The sequence below is a fragment of the Neomonachus schauinslandi genome, chromosome 13 (genome assembly GCF_002201575.2).
Source record: "Neomonachus schauinslandi chromosome 13, ASM220157v2, whole genome shotgun sequence".
Taxonomy (NCBI): domain Eukaryota; kingdom Metazoa; phylum Chordata; class Mammalia; order Carnivora; family Phocidae; genus Neomonachus; species Neomonachus schauinslandi.
The window spans coordinates 41,019,438-41,042,725 of record NC_058415.1 but is presented as its reverse complement, the minus strand read 5'-3'; the positions used below and the strand labels follow the sequence as shown (position 1 = coordinate 41,042,725).

The following is a 23,288-nucleotide window of genomic DNA, read 5'->3' as shown; positions in this document are numbered from 1 at the left end:
TGCTTTGCATGTATTAAATGTCAGCTACTAAAGCTAACATTAGCATATTATTTTTCAAAGACAAGTTAATACTTAGAAGTGTTAAATTGTTTGAAATGCGGTTTGAGTTTTGCTGATTGCTGTTGCTTACTTAGGAAATACTCTCACAGGTCTGTCTCTAAAGTCTAGAAAATTTAAATGAAGATGTTACTTTGTTGAATTTATCTCCTTACTGATTTTTGTCTTAATACAAAGAGGTTGGAGGCTCAGTTCTAGGAACTTCAAAAATATCTATCACAGGCTGTTTTAAAACCAGCCTGATACATAGTTTTAGGAGTGAGGATGAATGGGGAGGTGGCAGTTTTTTGTATAACCTGTCCACAAGAAAGGAATAAAGAAATGAAATCATAGGCTGGGATTTTACCGTCTTCGCTTGTTCTTCTATACAACTTCTGTACTCTAGCCAGAATTAACTGCATGTGTTGGTGTGGAACTTTATACAGTATAGTTTCTCATAAGCCTTATACTGTTCATTCATCTCTATACCAGCGGGCTCATGGCACATAGTAGGTATATAGTGAGTTGTCTCTTGAATCGTTTGCTGTTAGAAAGAATGCATGCTGGGACGGTTGGGTGGCTCAGTCAGTTGAGCGTCTGCCTTCAGCTCAGGTCATGATCCTAGGGTCCTGGGATCGAGCCCTGCATCAGGCTCCCTGCTTCTCCTGCCTGCTCTGCTTGCTCTGCCTACCGCTCCCCCTGCTTGTGCTTGCTCTATCTCTCTCTCTGACAAATAATAAAATCTTAAAAAAAAAAAAAAAAAAAAAGGAATGCATGCTGTTACAAAACCTAGTTATAGGGGCGCCTGGATGGCTCAGTGGTTAAACGTCTGCCTTTTGCTCACGTCATGGTCCCAGGACCTTGGGACCGAACCCAGTGTCAGGCTCTCTGCTCAGTGGGGAGCCTGCTTCTGCCTGCCGCTCTGCCTGCTTGTGCTCACTTGGCGTGCTCGCTCTTTGCCAAATAGATAAAATCTTAAAAAAAATAAAATAAAACCTAGTTATGAAACAGTATATTTCATGTTTTGTGATTTAATAATGAGAAATGAAGCAGCAAGTAAGAATCAGTGTTTTCGGAAATAGGGCTGTTTAGTAGTACTACTTGGCAACAGTTAAGTAAGTTTTGAGCTTTGTATCTTCAGCTCTGATAAGCTTTCCCATTTTTTACATATGACTTCTGCTTTGCCTTAAAGGGAGAGAGCCCCAGGTGTGTGATAATTGAGCTTTGGTGAGGGATACATCTGGTGACCCTTGAACAACATGGGTTTGAACTGCGCAAGTCTGCTTATGCAGACTTTTTACAGTACTGTAAATACATTTTTTCTTCTTTATGATTTTTTAAATAATGTTTCATTTTTCCTAACTTTATTATAAGAATATAGTATATAATACGTGTAACATATAAAATGTGTGTTTCTGGTCTACAGTAGGCTATTAGTAGTTAAGTTTAGGGGGAGACGAAGTTAGGGATTTTTGACCGTATGGGGGGTCAGCATCCCAAACCCCCACCTTGTTCAAGGGCCAGCTGTTAATGATTTGCTATTTTTTTAAAGATTTTATTTATTTATTTGACAGAGACACAGCGAGAGAGGGAACACAAGCGGGGAGTGGGAGAGGGAGAAGCCGGCCTCCCGCTGAGCAGGGAGCCCGATGTGGGGCTCGATCCCAGGACCCTGGGATCATGACCTGAGCTGAAGGCAGATGCTTAACGACTGAGCCACCCAGATTTGCTATTTTCTTAGGACATTTTACATTAGCCTTGATTCTTAAGGGCGAGGACATTGGTATTTAAAGTCAGAGTTGATATATACAGGGATATGGTATCAGTATTTTAGTAGGTGTTTCAGAGACTGTATTACAGTGAATAAAGGAAACCCTGAAACCCTCTTAACGAATACTGTACAAAGTTGAGGCTCTGCTGTTTAATAGCTAGATGACCTTGCTTCAGTGAGTTAATCCTTCTGGTCTTCAGTTTTCTAATCTTTGAAATGAGGATTTTGGTGATACCTAAGTTCCTTTTCACCTCCTGGAATTTGATGGGTAACTCTGAATTAACGTGTATCTTTTCATTGTTAAAATTAAAAAGTTTTCTATAAAGGAAACAAGTCATTTTTATTTCTGTTTTTAAGAAATGACCCCAAAACCTGTTAAGGTTTTGATGTATTTTCTTTGAGATTTGTAGGTCATTTTATTTATTTTTTAAATCTTAATTTTAAAACTTTTTATTTATTTTTGGTATGTCATTTTAAAATGGGCTGCTGTGAAGAATGAGTCAGAGCCATAGCCACATCAGGTTGTGCCCTTGGGGACTAGTGATGACTGTCTAAACAATAATCAAGACCCTCTTCATTAAACCTGTGGGATTGCATCCCCAGGGAGGATTCTGTGTATGTGTGTGTGGGCGCGTGGAAATGTGCTTGTAGTTGTTTTTCTTTTTTTTTTTTAATGTAGTAGGCATATATACTATTGTATAAGTTTGGGGTACCTGGGTGGCTCAGTTGGTTGAGTGTCTGACTCTTGATTTTGGTTCAGATCATCAGGGTCCTGAGATAGAGCTCCATGTTAGGCTCTGGAGCTCAGCATGGAGTTTGCTTGTCCCTCTCCCTCTGCTGCTCCCCCCCGCCCCCCACTAGCACCTGCTCTCTCCCTCTCTGTCTCTCTCAAATAAATAACAATCTTTAAAAAATGTATAAGTTTAATGGGGCGCCTGGGTGGCTCAGTTGGTTAAGCGACTGCCTTCGGCTCAGGTCATGATCCTGGAGTCCCTGGATCGAGTCCCGCATTGGGCTCTCTGCTCGGCAGGGAGTCTGCTTCTCCCTCTGACCCTCCCCCCTCTCATGCTCTCTCTCTCTCATTCTCTCTCTCAGATAAATAAATAAAATCTTTAAAAAAAAAAAATGTATAAGTTTAAAGTGTATTGATTTGATACATTTCTATATTGCAATACGATTACCACTATAGCAATAGTGGTAATGTTCCATAGTTATCATTTCTTTTTTACAATGAGAATGTGGGAGGATTCTTCTTTCTTCCTCCATGGTTTGAGTCTCATTAAGGGGTTCCTTAGTCTTGAGCATACTGCTTGACCCAGCAATTCTACTGAGAATATGTTATGAAGATAGGTGCAAAGACTGAGCAATATTATATTTATTATGGCTGCATTATTTGTAATAGAAAATATGTTACAGAAAGTAGTCCAACAAAAGGCAAGTCAGTTTTGAGATAGCCATTCAGTGAAATAATATGTAGCTGTTAGTAATTATTGCCATGAAGAGATGTTCATTTTAATTTGAAAAAGGATGGCTGAATATGTAGCATATACATCTAAATTACGTATTAATATGTATACATACAGCTAAAAAGTGGGCTGAAACAGTGGCTATCTATAGTTGGTAAAATTATGGATTGTTTTTGTTGGTAGGATGTGTACTTACTAAATATTTTCAACAGCTTTATTGAGATATAATGCATATCTTATGCAATTCATCCATTTAAAGTGTACAATTCAATACATAGTATATACAAGAGAGGAGTGCAGCCATTAGCACAGTTTTAAAACATTTTCATCATGCCAAGAAGAAACCCGGTGTCCTTTAGCAGATACTTCCCATTTCTCCCCAATTCTGTCTCCTGTCTTACCATAGCAGTCACTAATCTATTTCCTTGTTCTGAGTGTTTCATATAAATGGAACTGTATAACATGTGGTCTTTAATGACTGGCTTTTTTCATTTATCATGTTTTCAAGGTTAAACTGTATTGTATCATGTGATAGTTCTTCATTACTTTTTCTTGCCAAATACTCCATTGTATTAATCTAGCATATTTTATTTATCCATTCATCAATGTATAGACATTTGGATTGTTTTTACTTTTGGCTATTATGAATACAAGTTTTGTGTGTACCAGTTTTTGCATGGACGTGTTTTTACTTCTGTAGGAGTGGAATTCCTGGGTCAAATGATAACTTTATGTTTAATCCTTTCGGGAATTGCCAGACCGTTGTCAAGTCAGCCATGCATCATTTTAACATTCTTACGAGCAATGTATGAGGATTTTAATTTATCAGTATCTTTGCCAAGACGTGTAATTATCTGTCTTTTTTATTATAGCTATCCTAGTTGGTGTGAAGGTAGTATCTTGTGGTTTTGATTTGCATTTTACTGATGACTAATGATATTGAGCATCTTTTCATGTGTGAATATTTTTTAACCTTCTGTACATAATGTGAACTATTTAGAGTTATAAAGGTTTTCTCACTTGGAAAAGCATTGTTATTTAAATTTTGGTATGTTGATAAAGATGCAGATTTAAGTAGGACTCACGCAGTTGACCCTTGAACGGTGTGGGTGTTAGAGACGCTGACCCTCCATGCAGTTGAAAATCTGCAAATAACTTTGACTCCCCAAAAACTTAACTACTAGCCTACTGTTGACTGGAAGCCTTATCGATAATATAATTAGCACATATTTTGTATGGTATGTGTATTATATGCTGTATTCTTATAATAAAGTAAGCTCGAGAAAATACATTTACAATGCCAAAAAAAAAAATCCCCTTCATACGTGGACCTGCACAGTTCAAACCTGTTTTGTTCAAGAGTCAGCTAAACTGTGAACATAATAGTAAAAATAAAAGAAAGTAGAGCTTGAAATCTGAATCTAGGGAAGGATCAAGGGAGAATTTTTTAAAAACCTATTCAGCAAAAGTAAGAATAACAGTTATCCAAGTATAATCAAAAGGTATATGTAAAACAAGGTGGTGTGAATGAGACCAAATATAAATGATTACATTGTATGAATAGAATTCTGTTAAGACTTTCAGATTGGAAAAAATCTTTCAGATGGGAATAAATAATCTAGCTGTGTCTTACTTTGTGAGACCAAGCTCAAATAAGACATGACCAAGTAACGATATAATGTAGTCACAAAGAAAGCAAGAGTGGCAGTATTACTATCTAATAAAAATAGAATTTTGAAGTCAAAGCATGAAGAGGACAGAAGGGTACAGGCCCAGTATGCATGAATTTTGTTACCAAGTTTTAGTTAAATAGCACCAGTCCCCCAATAACATGGTTCAAATTTCACATACCCTGGAATATTAACTGTAATAGCATAAACCACAAAATTTGCTGCTAGCTCTTCAGTCCACAAGTCAGAATATAAATAACAGATGCATAACATGTCACTTTTTTCAAAGCTCTTAGTGATTGGTCAGTGTGCATCTGTTTTTCTGTTCATGCATAGATGACAGCGTGTAGTGGTGGTGGTGCATTTTTATCTCAGTGATATACCCAGTCAGGTTACTTTTAAAAAACAATATAGGGAATTGGCCAACAAAGATGAAAGTGCAGCAAAGAAACAAATTAATAACACTAGAAGTGAAATTTGAACTGAATGTAAGTGGAGTTACAGAAGAAATAGCTAATCCTCAAATGTAGACATGCTGCATTTGGAGAGACTGCATATGCAGCCAGAGGAACTTGGTGAAGGCAAGCTTAGCAACATAAATGAGGAAAGTGGTTGTAATACAAAGGATGAAGCTGTCTCAGAGGCAGTGATGCCAACAAAAAGCATTACAGATATTTCACAACATTCAAAGTGCAGAGGATAAAATGTTGGAAGCTGATCAGACTTAGAAAGGAATATGACAATTTGCCAAGGCATAGAAAATATGCTCACTCCATACATGAGTTATATGATCAGAAGAAAGTAAGCACTGTTCAAACTATTCTTCCTGAATTACACTTTTTTTTTTACAAAGAAAAACTTCAATCTCAATTTTTCTAATGTTTTACATTACAGTGTACTAAATAAATATTTTTTCATGTCTTTGTCAATAATAGAGTTTAATGTTTTGACAATTTCAAATTATGGAACGACCATAATTTTTCCCCTTGTTAATTTAGATTGCCTTGCTATGTCTTTTTTTCTTTAAGATTTATTTATCTGTGTGTGTGAATGGGGGGGGCGGAGCAAAGGGAGAGAACCTTCAAGCAGAAACCCTGCTGAGTGTGGAGCCTGACAAGAGGGCTCAATCTCAGGACCCTAAGATCTTGACCTATCATGACCTTAGCTGAAACCAGACGCCTAACCAACTGAGCCATCCAGGGCCCTTTTGCATGGTCATTTTTATAGTCTCATGCTGTCATGCAAAGTAAGGACTATCTGTTTTAAGAAAAGAAAAATAACCCACGTAAAATGAACTGTCAAACCTTTATACACTAAATAACATCGTGGTAGAATCAGTCTTCTCTTTTGAATAGCTTATAGGTTTAGAGTCATATCTAAAAATGCCCATGTTTGAAGTTTTAAAAGTTTTAAAATACTTTTGTATAATTTTAAGTATTTAAGATCCCTTGCACTTTTGGAAGTTCTTGATGCCACAAATTTGGAGCCCATGGGCTGCTTAGTATCCAACCTTTCTTCAGTTTTCTTTCCAGCTTCTAGGTCTCTGCTGGTACTGTGTTTCTTGTCCTCTTTGGCCTTATGAGTTGTTTTTGTGCGGTTTTGCAAGAATTTGTGTTGAATTGGTTTGTTCTAACTAGAAGTATATTTGTTTTTGATGGATATTTAACTCAAGTTATTTACTTGGAATTTGAAACATTATGTAGGAAGAATTGTTTTACTATTTTAACTAAATGTGTTAGTTTTTCTAATTTGAGATGATGGGTAGGAATGAATGATTCAGAAATTCAGCCTTTTACTAGGAATCAAATGAGATAATGATGATTTAAGTGTGCTTTAATCAATGTGCAGCCAAAAGTACATGTATACAGTGAGAATTCCTAAATTATAGAATTTAAATTATGAAGCTGACTTTGATATGCACTGGTTATATTTAAATAGAGCTCTAAGTCTCCTTTTAATTAAAATTTTAGCCTAAAGCCTTCTAAAATACTCTAACTGGAGTATTAACTGTAGTCATTAGGTCCTAATTCTTAAAGAATTTTACCAGGTAAGGAATTTGTGATATATACCTAATTAATAATTTATAATCTTAAATCATAGCACATTTTAGAGGAGGAGTAATCTGCTTTTCCTTTTCCTTTGGAGAATACATGTATATCAAGCAGCATAACCAAAAAACTCACAGGTACAATGCATGAATTCCTTTATAGAATTGACAGACATCTGCAGGACCAACTGATGTAAGAGATATAAAGTGTCTGTTCTGGAAAATATCTCCAATTACACACACCGTTTAGTCTCATCATTCACAGATTCCATATTTGTGAATTCGCCTGCTCACTAAAAATATACCCAAATCAGTACTCACCGTGCCTTCATGTGCAAGCAGAATGGCAAAAATTTTGAGTGATTTGATGCACACATTCCTAGCTGAGGCTTACCAGGGCAGTACTTTGCCTTCTTGTTTTTGCTCTTATACTGTAAACTATCCTTTTTGCAGTCCTAGGTAGTGCTATAGTTTTTTCATTTTTGTCCTTTTTTTTTTCTTGGTCCTTTTGCACTTTGTTATAGCCCCCAAATATGGTGCTGAAGTGCTATTTAGCGTTCCTAAGTGCCAGAAGGCAGTTCTGTGCTGTATGGAGAAAGTATGTGTTATAATAAGTTGCTGACTGTGAGTTCAATGTGAATGAGTCCCTAACATATGTTGATGTGTCTTTAAACAGAAACACACAAAAAGGGCGCCTGGGTGGCTCAGTTGGTTAAGCGACTGCCTTTGGCTCAGGTCATGATCCCGGAGTCCCAGGATCGAGTCCCGCATCGGGCTCCCTGCTCAGCAGGGAGTCTGCTTCTCCCTCTGCCCCTCCCCCCTCATGCTCTCTCTATCTCATTCTCTCTCTCAAATAAATAAATAAAATCTAAAAAAAAAAAAAAGAAACACAAAAAAAGAAGATTATGTATTGATTGGTTGAAGAAAATGTGACCGACCAGAGGCTCACAGGAACCCTACCCTGTTTTTTCCCTGGGGCAGTGGTGTGTTATTCACTAATCCAGTGTTTGTGGTGACTTTATATTATAGGACGTAACTACCACAAATACAAGACTGACTTTAATGAATATAGGAATGAACAAACGAACCAGTTATAACCTCTCATTCCTTCATTGAATAAAGTAAAATTCTTAACACATTTTATTCCAAAAACCTATGTATATATACATATAGTAATATAGCTTATTAATAGTATTTTATGAGTTGTGTATTATACCAGATTACTTTGAAATAAAATTCTATTTGGAGTGCATTTTAAATGGATTGATTAATGCAGTTGTGTCACAGTTCTTTTCATTTGGGGGCATTTTTAAATTATATACATAAAATTTATTTTAACCATTTTCAAGTGTACAATTCAGTGGCATTAAGTACATTCACATTGTGCAACTTGAGTGTTTTTTTAATACAGGACTGGATTCTAGGAGCTGTGACTGAATTTAATAAAAGCATTTGAACTTAAATCTAATGAGTTATTTGTGTCTACCCTTTAAGATTTTTTAAATAAATTTTGGGTTAAGAATTGTTTATAATTGCATCATAGCATAATGCTATTTAATGACACATACTCGAAATTGCTTTGCACTCACATTTTTCTCCTTCTCCTTTTTTAGTGCTTTTTTAGGCCCAAAGGATATATTTCCTTACTCAGAAAATAAGGAAAAGTACGGCAAACCAAATAAACGAAAAGGCTTTAATGAAGGTTTATGGGAGATAGATAATAATCCGAAAGTGAAATTTTCAAGTCAACAGGTGCGTTACATTACATAAAATTTAGTATTATTCAGTCTTGGGGGATAATCACTATGCTAGCTGTAGGAAAGTAAATATTAAGAGCCTTGTGAATTTCACATTAAATTGTGTTTATTTGTGAGGTTGAAACTTGATCTTTCACAGCTAGATGAAATGATGAAAATATTCCCTGCCTGGTTAAACAGATATCAGAAAACTGGGAAATAGTTATTTAAGTCCTGATTGATAGTTTGATGTATCATTACATCGTATGTACTGTTCTCTTAAATTCAGGTATTAACTCGAAGGATGTATGTTTTTTTCTTATTCATCTTAATTTCTAAATCCATAAAATTGTATTAAAATACAAACCTCACATGGGTTAAATTAAATATGTGACAGAAGTAGTTACAGCACAATGCAATTTATACTTAATGTTTTTGGTGTCTAGAAGAGTAGCCTTAACCTTCCTTTTTATTGTTTTTCACATGTTCAGAGTTTTGTTCATTTAAATTAGACTGAGGTGTAGGGGTACCTGACTGGTAGTCAGTAGAGCATGTGACTTTTGATATTCAGGTTGTGAGTTCAAGCCCCACATTGGGTGTAGAGCTTGTTTAAAAAAATAAATTTAAATAAATAAATTAGACTGAGGTAGTAAAAACTAAAGGAGTTAGCAGCAGACCAAAAATTCTACAACTTTCTACTTTGACGTCTGTTTTTTTTTTGTTTTTGTTTTTGTTTTTCTGCATGTGCCATGCTTTTTCTCACCTTTGAGAACTTTTCAGGTGCTATTCTTCCTGGAAGATTTAAATCTTATATTGATCCTCCCTGGCTGCATTAGATGATCCTGAATACCTTCATTACCACCCAGAACTTAACTTGTTGATCATACCATATCATATTTGCTTCTGTACTTAACTGCCACAGTTTATTAGCTCCATGAATGAAGAAGTTGTGTGTTGTATGTGCCTGTTACTGCTATATGTGTGGCAAGAATAGGTATTCACTAAATATTGTTGCATGAATGTAAGGCTAGATGGTTTCCCATCGTTGCCTCAGTTGTATAATGGGAATCCAGAGAGACTGAATTCATTATTTCCTGAAGCCAACAATTTGTAACTTCACTTGGATCATGTGTCCTGGGATTGTACCTTCAAGGACTTTTTTATCCTCCAGACAGCCCAGCATGGTCAACCTATCCTGTGTTCCTATGTACCTACTTAATCTCCAGGTAGTTTTTACCATATATACTTGGTATTTTCCATTTCACAATGAAATTTTTGGTAGGTTGTGTGCATGAAACCTAGCAATTTTCCGTCCTTAACAAAAGTATGAATGATTGTGCTGGTGTGATGTACTTTGTGTTCCGGCCCAAACGTCCCCAGTGGCACATTCCTAGGACTTGGAGAAAACAGTGAACCCTGAACATGGAAAACAAAAAAATTGGCCATCATGATTTACAAAAATTTAAGTAATTTTGGGGGCATTTTTATATTTTTCTGTTGTGACTTCATAATTTTATGGGTTTTTACCAAAGAGGAAATGGGTTTACAGTTTAGACTTGAAATCATAAGGGGCACAGTTTGGACTGCAATGCTGTCATCTTGTAGTCCTGTGCTTACCTCCTCCCAATATGTACTGTGTTACCTCTGTTACTCATCTTTTTGGGCCCCTAGTAGATCATCTGTGTATTTTATCATCTGGGGGGTACTTTTAAAATTTAATGATGATTGGTTCTCACCCCTACCCTGAACCCAGAGGAATGAATCACTGCCTGATTGAATTACCATCCACGAATACGGGGCGGGGGGGGTAATGATGATTTACTGGACTCCCACTCAGTGCCTTTTAAATAAACTAAGTATGAGATATAAATCAAAGTCTTTAAATAAAGCTGTTATATATGTCCTTTGCTAAAAGGCTCTGTGTCTTGGAGTAAGTTTCTCTTCAGAATGTCAATAGTTGAATAAACAGTGCTATTCTAAATCAAGTTACATTATATCTTGTTGGATATTTATTGGTCAGAACATCAGAATGGTATTCTTTGTAATTATACTTCCATTTCTGCCTTACAGTTTTATCCTTTACACTCTGTATACCTTCAATTACAGGAATACAATCCCTTTAAGACTTTTAAAAAAAATAGAATTTAAAACTTGTTTTTAAATTGTGTATGTTAAAAAACATCTTATGGAACACAAATGAGGGTACTTTTGTAACTTGCAGACAGGCTTTTGAATTTTTTCATGGGTAGAAAATTTTTAAATTGGGGTAAATTGTGATTAATAGACCTGGTTGTTTATAGGCATCAACTAAACAATCAAATGCATCATCTGATGTTGAAGTTGAAGAAAAAGAAACAAGTGTTTCAAAGGAAGATACTGACCATGAAGAAAAAGCCAGCAATGAGGTGTGTTTAATTTCTCTTGCATTCTAAACCCATTTTGTTTCAAGGAAGAAATTGTAAGATGGGTTCATCCTTTGATTGCTAAGTAGAAAGTAATCTTTAAAGTAGTTGAGTAATGAATGAGAAAATATTTAAGGCTTATTTCCTGGTGTGAATATGAAACACTATATTGTAAAATAATTTTTGCATTTTTAAGATGCATGATATTGGGGCACCTGGCTGGCTCAGTTGGTAGAGCATGTGACTCTTGATGTTGAGGTCATGAGTTCGAGCCCCATATTGGGAATAGAGATTACTTATAAAAATTTTTTAAAAAGCATGGATGTTTTTATTTGAAGTTATTCTGCTCTGCAATATATGAGGTCCACATATAGGAGAGTGGGTTACTATTTGTTAGGAATCTTTTTAAAGCAAGGTATTGTGGGATGGAGGTACTGGAAAGGGCATTGAACTGAATTTTTCTAGATTTATTTCCATCTGTGAATTTGATTATCTCATTGAGCCTTTTTAGGCCTCATGGAATAGTTGTTAGATGATCTCCAAAGTCTCAGCCACTTCTTAAAATTTACAACCCTAAAATTCAGGATTCTACTGTAGAAAAAAAGTGGTTTTATAAATTTAAAAAGACAGACTTCCTTGTGTACTAGCAGGCATGAATTTTGTATTTCATCTGACAGAGGAAATAATTTTTTTTGTAGACAAAGATACTAGGTATTCCTTTCACTTTATAATGATAAGACTTCTAATGTTGATAATTTCAAACTTCAGAGAATTAAAACAAGTTTCCCTAGTGTCTTTAGTGAACTATGCCCTTATTTTTAAAGAAATTTTAAGTCTTGACATAATTTATTCAGTTTCGTGTGTGTGTATATATATTTTTTTCAATTTTAGGATGTGACTAAAGCAATTGACATAACCACTCCAAAAGCTGCCAGAAGAGGGAGAAAGAGAAAGGTAATGTTGCTGCTTAACCACAGGGATTGTAAAATAATTTTTGTTTTGGTCAGATTGAAGAAGACTAGAGATAATGAAACCTTATTAAATTTAAAGTTGGCCCTTTACTCCCAAGTCCTTAACTTTTTTTTTTTTTTTTTAAGATTTTATTTATGTATTTGACAGAGACACAGCGAGAGAGGGAACACAAGCAGGGGGAGTGGGAGAGGGAGAAGCAGGCTTCCCGCTGAGCAGGGAGCCCGATGCGGGGCTCGATCCCAGGACCCCGGAATCAGGACCTGAGCTGAAGGCAGGCGCTTAATGACTGAGCCAGGTGCCCCCAAGTCCTTAACTTTTTTAAAGGATAGATTATGTTTATTTAGGAAAACTGTGTTTCTTTTCTAGTGATACAGCACCCTTAAGATACGTTGACTGGTAAAGGAAAGGAAATGCATCAGCTTTCATTCCTTTTAATGCCACTTCTTCAAATTTTCTTTGTAAAATGGATAATAATATATACTCATAAGGTTGTTGAGAGGATTAAATGAGTTACCACATTAAATATCCATAGTAAATTCTGGTACACAGTAAGTGCTGTCGGTATTGTCCATTCTAATGTTATTATTGGCATCATTGTTGCATTAAATGAGAATATGTGACATTTTAGGAGGAGTTACACCCTCTGCTTTTAATTAATGTTTCTTCCCTATATGCTTTGTTCATCACCTTTTTCTGACCTGTTTATGTCTCAGACTGTTATATGCCAAAGATTCAAGGAAAACTAAGGCTTCGGTATCTCATGAGGAAGTAAAATATGAAAACAAATAATTATAGTGGCTTTTTTTTCCCTGTGGGTTGTGTATGGAAGGGGCTTTGATAACTTTAACAAGATTTTAACGTAGGCGGTCTTGTCAGGCAGATGAAGGAGGGAGGGGAAGAACATGTGAGGCAATTTGAATAGTATATACATAGGTGTAGAGGAAATTTTGTTTCAAGCATTGTGTCTCAGTATTAAAGTTTGAGGGAAGACGGCACAACACCTTAAACTTAACCTTGAACTTAGAGAATTGATGGGAAGCCATTGAATCATTTTAAATTTCACATGCATCCTTTTTTAAAGCAGTGAGAATGATGGAGACTGGATTGGGGTGGTGAGACAAGTTCACAGATTAATTCATTCAGAATTTTAGTACGAACAGGACTGGTGCAGGCACAGCATGGAGCAGTGAATAAAGAAGTAAGGTCTCTTTTGTTGTTGAACTTCTATTTTTGTGGGACAGACAATAAATACATAAGAGTTAAAATGGGGCATTATGATAGTGACTTGGTAACTAAGTCATGAAAGGCTTATCTGAGGAGTTAGCATGAGATTGGAAGGAAGGGACCTTCTAGCAGGTTTTTTAGTAGTGTGGAATCAGAGATAGGATTTAAGAGCACTTCAAAGGTAAAGCTGATGGTTGATTGGAAGTGGGTGTGAAGGGAGGGAGGAATGTAGGGTGACTCCAAGGTTGGTTTGGTTTGGGACCAGAGACATGGGGAGGAGAAAGTAAAACATCTAGGGGAATTAGACTGCAGGTATATTGTTTTAACATCAAAAGGGGAAAAGGTAGAAGTTAAAAATCTAGTCACTGATATAAAGATAGGACAGTAGGTGAGGTAGTCAAGGGAGAAAGTTTACTGGGAAGAATGCAGAAACCAGAATCCTGAGGGAACTTAACGGAGATGAGAGGTTGCTTTGTAAAGTTAAGGCTGAGAATGAACTATCAGGAGCAAAGAGAGGATGTCGGGAGAATTTTTTTTAAATGGCCAGTAGTGTCCTGATACGGAGAAGATCCTGGAAGGTATTTGACAGTTGGGCTCCCCCAGGATACTTTAAAGTCAGACAGTAAGGGCTAATGAAGGGGGTTGCAGAATAAAATGTTTAATGTTAAAGTTACACTGTTCTGCAATCTTTGAAGGGAAGGAGAGAGAATGCAGCAGTAGGGATTTGCATGGTTAAATGGTTAAAGGAGAGGGTTTAAAGTGAAAAAATATGATGGCTTTAACTGTTTCTTTGCAAAACTGGGAAAGATTGAAGATGTGGAAAATATGGATAATTGTAGTAAGAAGATGCTGGATGAGAGAAGGGAGGGAGGCACATTTGAAGGAAGAGACTTAACAGGAAGAAGGAGGTGGACATTTCATACACTAAAGAGAAGGATGGAGGAGGTTATTTAGAAGTTCTAGGGAGAATTGGGAATTAAGGGAATTCCTTCCTGCTGGCCTCAGTCTCTCTTCTCCACCACCCAGTTCAAAGGAGGACTGTGTATATGATCTAAGGCAGGAAGAAAGGATTGAAAGTTTATGCTGGTGAGGGGAGAAAAGGCACGCACAACAGGGTAAAGATATTAATGGATGGCTTTGAGTTCCCAACTGAGATCGCCGTAAAATGAATGTAGTAGTATCATTTTTACCCCCCTCAGGTCTCAGCAGCAGGGAATAATAGAGCAGAGAAGGTAGAGTTTTATAGTAATTCTCTGCTGGAGATTTGTGGGAAGGGTGCAGCAAAACAAGAATGCAGAGGACTTGAGGATATGCATATGAATAGTGTAGTCCCGTGAGGTTTGGGGAGGGGTGCTTTAGGTAAGATCATGAAGGGAGTAGTGCTAGAAAGTGGGGTAATAAACGGGGAGTAGAGGTATCAAAGGCTTAGAGGCCTCAGGGAGATCAAGTAAAATATAGAAGAAATTTGTAGACTGTTTGCATTTAAGATTTAAATATATGTATATTCGAAATAATTGTCTTTTCTCTGGATGAAATACTTATTTTATTTTCATGAGGAATGCTTTTGACTTGTCTGATTTTTCTAACAGTCAAGAATACATATCCATGGGGAGGGCTGGTTTCTATTGCAGTATTCTATTTTTGTTTATGATACTAATTATTGGTGAATTTGTTACCTCTTACTGGTATCTCCTCCAAAACATCCATTCTACCTTTAATTCTTATGTAATGTTCTGATTTACTTCCAAAAGTAGAAAATGTAAATGAAGAGATGTATGGGGGTTTTTTTGTTTTGTTGTTTTTTGCACTGAAGAGCTCATCAGTTTGAACTGAATCTTTTTTTTTTTTTTTTAAGATTTTATTTATTTATTTGACAGAGACACAGCAAGAGAGGGAACACAAGCAGGGGGAGTGGGAGAGGGAGAGGGAGAAGCAGGCTTCCTGCTGAGTAGGGATCCTGATGTGGGGCTCGATCCCAGGACCCTGGGACCATGACCTGAGCCGAAGGCAGATGTTTAACGACTGAGCCACCCAGGCACCCCAGTTTGAACTGAATCTTAGAGAACTTTGCCCTCATAAACACCTCAGTATGAAAAGAGCTGTCATACAGTCTTGGGTTCTCAACCTTTGGTACCTGGGGAACTTGGAAAAAACACTCTCCACCAGGGGAGCTATTGAATCAAGATTTGTGCAGGAGTGGGGGTGCTATGGAAGTTCTTAAAATTCTAGAAATACAAACTTAATGTTTAGCAGAGCAATTTTTGTAATGTTCCTTGCAAACAATTCAGGGGTGAATTTAGCTGAGTTTATTGACTTTTAATAATGCTTTGAATATGCATTATTATTTTCCAGCTATAAAAGCAAAATGTTTAAAGATTAAAAATGGATACATTCTTAGACGTGGGATTGCTAAATCAAAAATTTGCATATTTTTAATTGCTGATATTCATAAAGATCTTTCAGAAAGGTGTTGCCAGTTTACTGATTATTGGTAATAATAGGATTCTTCTTTTCCTTACCAATACTGGGCATTATCTCTTAAATGTTTGCAAATCAGATTGTTGATTAAAAGATTTGTTAAGTTTTTAGGGCACCTGGGTGGCTCAGTTAAGTGTCTGCCATGGGCTAAGGTCATGATCTTGGGGTCCTGGGATCGAGCCCAGTGTGTGGCTCCTTGCTCAGCGGGGAGTCTGCTTCTCCCTCTGCCCCTTCCCCCCCACTCATGCTCTCTTTCTCTCAGATAAATAAAATCTTTTAAAAAAAGATTTTTAAGTCTTTTATCAATAAAATTGGATTATGCATGTTTTTACATGCTTTATTGCCTTTATTTTTGTTGATCTAGTTAGTGCTGAATTGAAATAATTGGTTATAGGGAAGCAGCTTATAGTGGTCCTCCTGTCCTTCTCTTTCTTCACTGTTTCTTTCCTCCCATTGCAATTATGAGTTGTTTGCATTTCCTTTCTAATTGGTGGTTTTAACCTTTGTTCTACTCTACTGCTTTAATCAATTAAACTGACTCTCATTTGGGGCTTTTGTCTCTTCAGGGGTCATTTTAGTCTGCAAAGGGTCACTGGAATTTATTACTTTACTGTAGTAAATCATTTTTTATGGAAAATAAGAATAACTCCTAGAGAAGAACAGCAGATGTCAGTCTTAGTTCAAAAATAAAACATGTATATATTAACAAAGTAAAAGAATAAGAAATATCCTCAACTTAGTTTCTTGCCTTTACTAATATTAGAATATTAATTTAGGTTCTCATAAGTACAGAGTGTGAAGTGTTATTCGCATTTTGAGATACTTGGTGAAAGTACATTTATAAGCAATGTGTGGGTTAAGTGTAATTATACTTGGGTCACCATTTTGCATCAAGCATGTTAGCTCTGTTTTTACAAATGATTTTTTTAGGCCCAGGATATCTAAGAAGTGGGTTTTTTTGTTTGTTAGAATTATTTGCTAGAGGGGCGCCTGGGTGGCTCAGTTAAGTGGCCGCTCTTGATTTCAGCTCAGGTCAGGATCTCAGGGTGGTGGGATCGAGCCCGGCCCGCATCAGGCTCCACTCTTAGTGGGGAGCCTGCTTAGGATTCTCTCCTCCCTTTCTCTCTGCCCCTTCTCCTGCGCACTCTCGCTCTCAAATAAATTTTAAAAAAAAATTGTTCACTCTTATAAATTGTTATAAGGTGTGTTTGGGGATGTTACTCTGACTAGTTCACTATTGAGAAAGCATAACAATATGTACAAATTATGCTTATATGCAAACTCTTTAGGGTGGCATATCTTAGTTGTTGAATTAAATTTGGAATGCTTACTATTTATTTTTTAAGTAAGTTAATTAAGTTTTTGTGATTCAGGCAGAAAAACAAGTAGAAACCGAGGAGGCAGGAGTAGTGACAACAGCAACAGCATCTGTTAATCTAAAAGTGAGTCCTAAAAGAGGACGACCCGCAGGTACGATTATTATTGTTTAAATCTCCAAGTTGTGAAGAATACTCCCATTACAGTGTTGTGCCTCAGATACTTTGGAATAGGTGGATAGGCAATTGATTATGTATTTTATATATATATAACAAATTTCAGAGGAGATAAACATGATGGTTTCTGCTTTATGTGAGAAAGTATTTTAGATTTAAAGTAATTGGGACATTTTTTTTATCTTCTGTTTTATCTCTCCTATTTTTCCCTAATAGCGGCGCATTGAGGCTGTGGTGAGGTTAAATTCCATGAATGATGGATTTACCTTACCTCTCACTGTAGAAAGCATAAGTTTTCCAAATGGAAATTATTGCATTCTTTGCCTATGACCTTTGCTGTGTGCAGCTATCTTCAGCATTGCTTATAGAAAGTATTGTGCTAATTTGGGAAATTGGAAATAGTTTGGAAGGATATGCCTCTAATACAAAGTAAACCAAAGACAATTAACCAAAATAGAGCCAATGTTTTTCTGCCTCATAATATTCTTTGAAAAGGAGGGGAAGATGAATAATACCCAGGAAAGAAAAATCCTGAGATTTGTTTCCATAATTACTTGGAATTTAATTTTTAATGGATCAATTAATGGTGTTAGGAAATTCAGTGAATTCTGTACAGATTTTCAAAGATGTGAATGTACAATATATACTTAAGGAGCGTTCTTTTAAGCCCTCTCAGTCATACTAAGGAGGGAATGAAAATTACTCAGTTGATCTACCACTTTTAAATATTCTGTTGTTGCTCATTTGAATCATTGGAGGATATTATCTTTAAAACTTAAAAAATAAAGAAAATGTCTGTAATAAACCACTAACTAATATTCTTAGTATATATCATTTGTAATCTTTATGTGAGAATTGCATCTTGAAAGATGATAGTTACTAATTTTTTCCCTCTGAATGTTAGCTACAGAAGTGAAGATTCCGAAACCAAGAGGCAGACCCAAAATGGTAAAACAGCCTTGTCCTTCAGAGAGTGACATGTGAGTTTATTTTTAATGTATAGTTAGTTACACACTGAATGAGGTATTTGACTTTAAATAAGTATAAATGTCTTTGTGTTTATATCAGTTTTATAGGATATTTGCTGTTACTATTTTGTATTTCTAAAAATTATGGGGGAAAACTATTGAAAAGTTTTTTGTTGTACAGAAAGTAAAAATTGATGGGGAATCAAGAAAAATATGATGAGGGGCACCTGGATGGCTCAAGTCAATTAAATGTCTGCCTCTTAATTTCAGCTCAGATCTTGATCTCAGGGTCCTGAATTCAGGCTCCCCATTGAGCTCCATGCTGGGCCTGGTACCTACTTTACAAAAAATCTGATGTGATCATCATTTCATTAATCTAAGACGTCTTCTTGGTATATCAGGATATAAAGATACTTAGATAATACAGGGTAAAATGTGCAATAGAGAAATTGGGCAGGGTATATGTTTAAGGAAGGTTTAGACGAAGTATTTTTGAGGCAATTTCCACAAATCTTTTCTAGATCCTTCAAAATAACTTTAAAAAAAAATACTACTAAGGGGGAGGGGCGCCTGGGTGGTGCAGTCCCTTAAGCATCTGACTTTTGGTTCCCGCTTAGGTCGTGATCTTGGGGTTGTGAGATCAGATCGAGTCTACTGTCTGGCTCTGCTATGAGCAAGGAGTCAGCTTAAGACTCTCTCTCTCTCTCCCCACCGCTACTCCCCGCCCCCCCCCCCCCCGCCAGGCATGCTCTTTCAAATAAATCTTTAAAAAAAATAAATACTAAGGGGCACCTGGCTGACTCAGTTGGTAGAGCGTGTGACTCTTGATCTCAGGGTTGTGAGTTCAAGCCCCACGTTGGACATAGAGATTACTTAAAAATAAAAAATTACTAAATTATTTTTGTAATGTGAATTTAAAATTTTAAAGTTTGGTATAGCTACTTAATCAAAATAATGTGGGTTTTTTTGCCACCTTTTCCACAGATGGATATTGTGGGTTTTTTTTATTTATTAACATATAATGTATTATTTGTTTCAGGGGTACAGGTCCATGGTTCATTAGTCTTTTTTTTTTTTTAAAGATTTTTTTTTTTTTTTTAATTTATTTGACAGAGCGCACAAGTAGGCAGAGCGGCAGGCAGAGGGAGAGGGAGAAGCAGGCTTCCCCCGGAGCAGGGAGTCCAATGTGGGGCTCCATCTCAGGACCCCGGGATCACAACCTGAGCCGAAGGCAGACACTTAACGACTGAGCCACCCAGGCGCCCCTGTGATTCATCAGTCTTACACAATTCACAGCGCTCACCGTAGCAGATACCCTCCCCAGTGTCCATCATCCAGCCACCCATCCCTCCCACCCCCCCACCACTCCGGCAACCCTCAGTTTGTTTCCTGAGATTAAGAGTCTCTTATGGTTTGTCTCCCTCTCTGGTTTCGTCTTGTTTCATTTTTCCCTCCCTTCCCCTGTGATCCTCTGTCTTGTTTCTCAAAATCCTCGTATCAGTGAGATCATATGATACTTGTCTTTCTCTGACTTATTTTGCTTAGCATAATACTCTCTAGTTCTATCCACATCATTGCAACACAGATGGGTATTGTTTATATGGCTTTTCTGGGTAGAAACTTCACCAGGAAGGAGGGAATGTATATTTAGACAAAGGGCAAAACTTTTTTTAGCTATTGTGTTTAAAGATTTTATAGAGAAGGCTCAAGCAAGTAGGTCATTTAAGAGGGGATTTACAGTGTTTTGAATGAAACATTTTTATAGGAGATTTTAGTTACAGAACACTGAAGCATTGGTACTTTTCAACTTAAGAGTTTTACTTTAAGAGTTTTAAGAGTTTTACTTTACTGCCAAGCTAGCTTTTAAAGTATTCTCAAATATAGTGGCACAGAATTACAACATGGTTTTAACTACTGTAGTGAAATTAAGAAATTAGGTACATGCAGGTGAGGGTTTTTTGTTTTGTTTTGTTTTGTTTTTTGACATACCAAATAGGGGTGCCTGGGTGGCTCAGTTGCTTAAGCCTCTGCCTTTGGCTTAGGTCATCCCAGGATCTAGTCCCACATCGTGCTCCCTACTCAGCAGGGAGTCTGTTTCTCCCTCTCCCTCTGCTCCTCCCCCCCCGCCCCCCCGCCCCCCCCCGTGCATTCTCATGTGCGTGCTCTCTCTCCCCTTCTCTCTCAAATAAATAAAAATTTTTAAAAGGATTTTTAAAAAACTAAAAAAAAAAAACAAAGCACCACAAATAGCTCTCACTCATTCCCTGCCTAATCTAATCGTGGCATCAGGCATAAAGTCTAGGATTTAATGATTGCTATAAGGCCCTGGTCTGGAGACTTAGGAACTGAAAACACCAGTTATCTGCTCCCCTCTCCCCTTTATCACACACCTAGGTCTAGGATAGGGATCCAGAAGAACTAAATGCTCCTATTTGGAAAGGGGAATATTAAAAGCCATACAGCAGTCATTGTTCCCTAAGAAATCTAGAATTCTGGAAAATATTGTGAGATCTCCCTATTTCATGTATAAGGAAGTTTCCCTTGATTAGGCCCAGTTCGTCTTGCTCTAAACCATTTCTCTTCATGGCTTTTAGCCAATCTTGTGACAGTTGTCTACTTTTCAGTATCCTCCTTAGTTGTATCTGAAAAGGTCAATGGAAAATATCCTCATCAGCTGGGTGGTATTGTGTCTGGTTTCAGGCTATAGGGTGTTGGGGACCCAGGGTTCCTTTTTTAATCTCCATTAATTTCTCCTGATGGAGGCTGTTACTTTCGGTAATAATACCTTATGGCCTGTGGGTTTTAGTCAACTTCATGCCCAGTGGTCTTTTCATAGGATTTTCTCAGACTTGCTTTTTTAAATTTATTTTTCCCCCAACCCCCCCCCAGACATGCTTATCTTATTATATACTTAATTTACACTCCCTTTAGTTTACAGGTTTTCCTGAGAACGCTTTGGTCCTCTTCCCTAGAAACTGTTCATCTGAAGGACCAAGGTAGCCCAATTTGACTTACTAAAGAAAGGCTGGCAGTTTATACCTTTGATGGATCTTTGACCCCAGTCTTTTTCTGAATTTGAAAATTTTTTACAAGGTGGAGGGGACTTTCAACACTGAAATGCATGGAATTTTTAGGTTCTCCTTTTGTCATTTTGCTCTTTTTTAAACTTGTTTCTTTCTTGAAGTGCCCTATTTATCCTGCTAACAACCCACTCAAGATGCTAGCATTCTATCTTGAAGCCTTTTCACCCAAAGCCACTGAATTTTCTTTCACATTATCGCAGGTGACCTTGTTACCCATTGTATAAAAATATATTAGGATTTTCCATTTCTCAGCCCCAAAGTCAGTGTCACATGTTTAAAGTTTTTACATAAATGTCAGTATTCATGTTATATATAGGTTCGGCACCGGCCATGGCTATCCTCAGCCATGTACCTGAGCACAAACTCTGGAGTACAGAGCTAAACTATAGAAGCCCTTCTGAAAGTTCTGTTTTCCACCTTGAGAACAGGATGTATGTGTTAGTGATAGCTTTTTTGCAGTGAGTCCTGAAATGACAAGATAGTGGAATAGAGCCCAGAAAAGCTGAAACCATCTCATAATCTGCATGTAAAATAAGAAATATTTGATACAAGCCACTGAGATATTTGGAGTTGTATTTGCATTAGTTGTTTGCTTATGTTAACATATTTTTAACTGTTTACTAATAGTTTCCTATTGTGCCTTCACCTGTTAAAAAGGGAAATTGTCACTATGGAGAAGTCTGTTTTTCATGAAGGACCACTGGGAAAATACTTGTTTGTAGCAAGCCATGATAGTTAAGGCTGTGGCAGTCTGCTTTGGTATTGTTCAAAAGCCTTTGAAATACTAATCCCATCTCTTATGACCTTATGGTACACTTCTTAATCTATGTTTAATAATTTAAAAAAAGCTGCATGGTATTCCACTGTGTGTACAATTCTTAACATCTGTCTCAGGTATGGATACATCCTTTTAAAAACACTGTCATCTATTCTGTACATGTGCAGATATACTGGTTAGAATACATTGCTGGAAGCAAATTTGCTAGTTCAGGGGGTATTTGGATTTTTAATATCTGCTTCCATTGAGGGGATATTTTGGGCGAGGAATTGGTCAGTATCTCTTAAGAGCCGTGGAAATGCTTTCTGTATTTGACTTGGTATTCTCATCTCCATGAAATTATCAAAATACTCACATTTGTGAAAATATTGAAGAAAGTTAAAATGATTTTACATGCATGCCTTTTCTGTCGATTAGAAATTAACGAGGAAACCCATGTGACATTTGAAAATAAGCATAGCCAATGATGGTTATGTGACAAGGAAATTTCTAAAGAGATTAAAGAATCAATTTTTTTCTCTTCCAATTTAATAATCTCTTAAAGGTTCAAGGAAGCAGTTGTCTGGTAGGTGGTCACTGGATTTGGAACCGTGATACTGAGCTAATTATTTGACCTTTCACACCATCATTTTCTCCTTCGTCGAATGGAATGGGTTGGACTAATGATCTGAAGTCTCTTCCACCTCTCAGATCCATTGATATAATTGTATAGTCTTCGAAAATCTCAGTGAAATTACTAGATTGGTAAAAAGATTAATTTTTTAAACAGCTTGTCCAAGCTTCAAGTTGTATTTTTTTTATGGGATGGCTTTAGTTGAATGTATATACCATGAAAGTAATTATATGGTCAGCAGTGGCATCATTTGGTTCTCCTAGAGCCTGTCATCGTACCATAAATACTTGTATTTATTTCTGCTGTACTAGTTCCCATAAAGATCATCCAATAGTAACATTAGGCTTACTGAGCAATTTTGGTAGTTTTGACTTAGTGATGTCTGTAATTCCATTGGTGATGGGAATGCTTAGTGCTAGTGAATTCAGCACTGTTACATATTATGCTTAATTACCATATATTTTATCATTATATGCATAAGTTGGGAGCCTTTTACCTTGCAAAGTATTTCTTTGAATTCTAAAGTGATCCTATTTGATCATAAGCAGTTC

At 36.7% G+C, this 23,288-nt stretch overlaps 1 protein-coding gene across 3 annotated transcripts in view; it reads left to right on the top strand.

Annotated features, from left to right (window-relative positions):
- The window catches only part of PSIP1 (PC4 and SFRS1 interacting protein 1), a 41,164-nt gene that overhangs the window by 7,838 nt on the left and 10,038 nt on the right, over positions 1–23,288 (top strand). For all 3 annotated transcript variants that reach the window (XM_021682450.1, XM_021682451.1, XM_021682452.1), the window contains exons 4-8: positions 8,604–8,742; positions 11,027–11,131; positions 12,020–12,082; positions 17,176–17,272; positions 18,200–18,275. In XM_021682450.1, the coding sequence (XP_021538125.1) occupies positions 8,604–8,742; positions 11,027–11,131; positions 12,020–12,082; positions 17,176–17,272; positions 18,200–18,275 (480 nt within the window). The remainder of the gene's footprint in view (positions 1–8,603; positions 8,743–11,026; positions 11,132–12,019; positions 12,083–17,175; positions 17,273–18,199; positions 18,276–23,288) is intronic.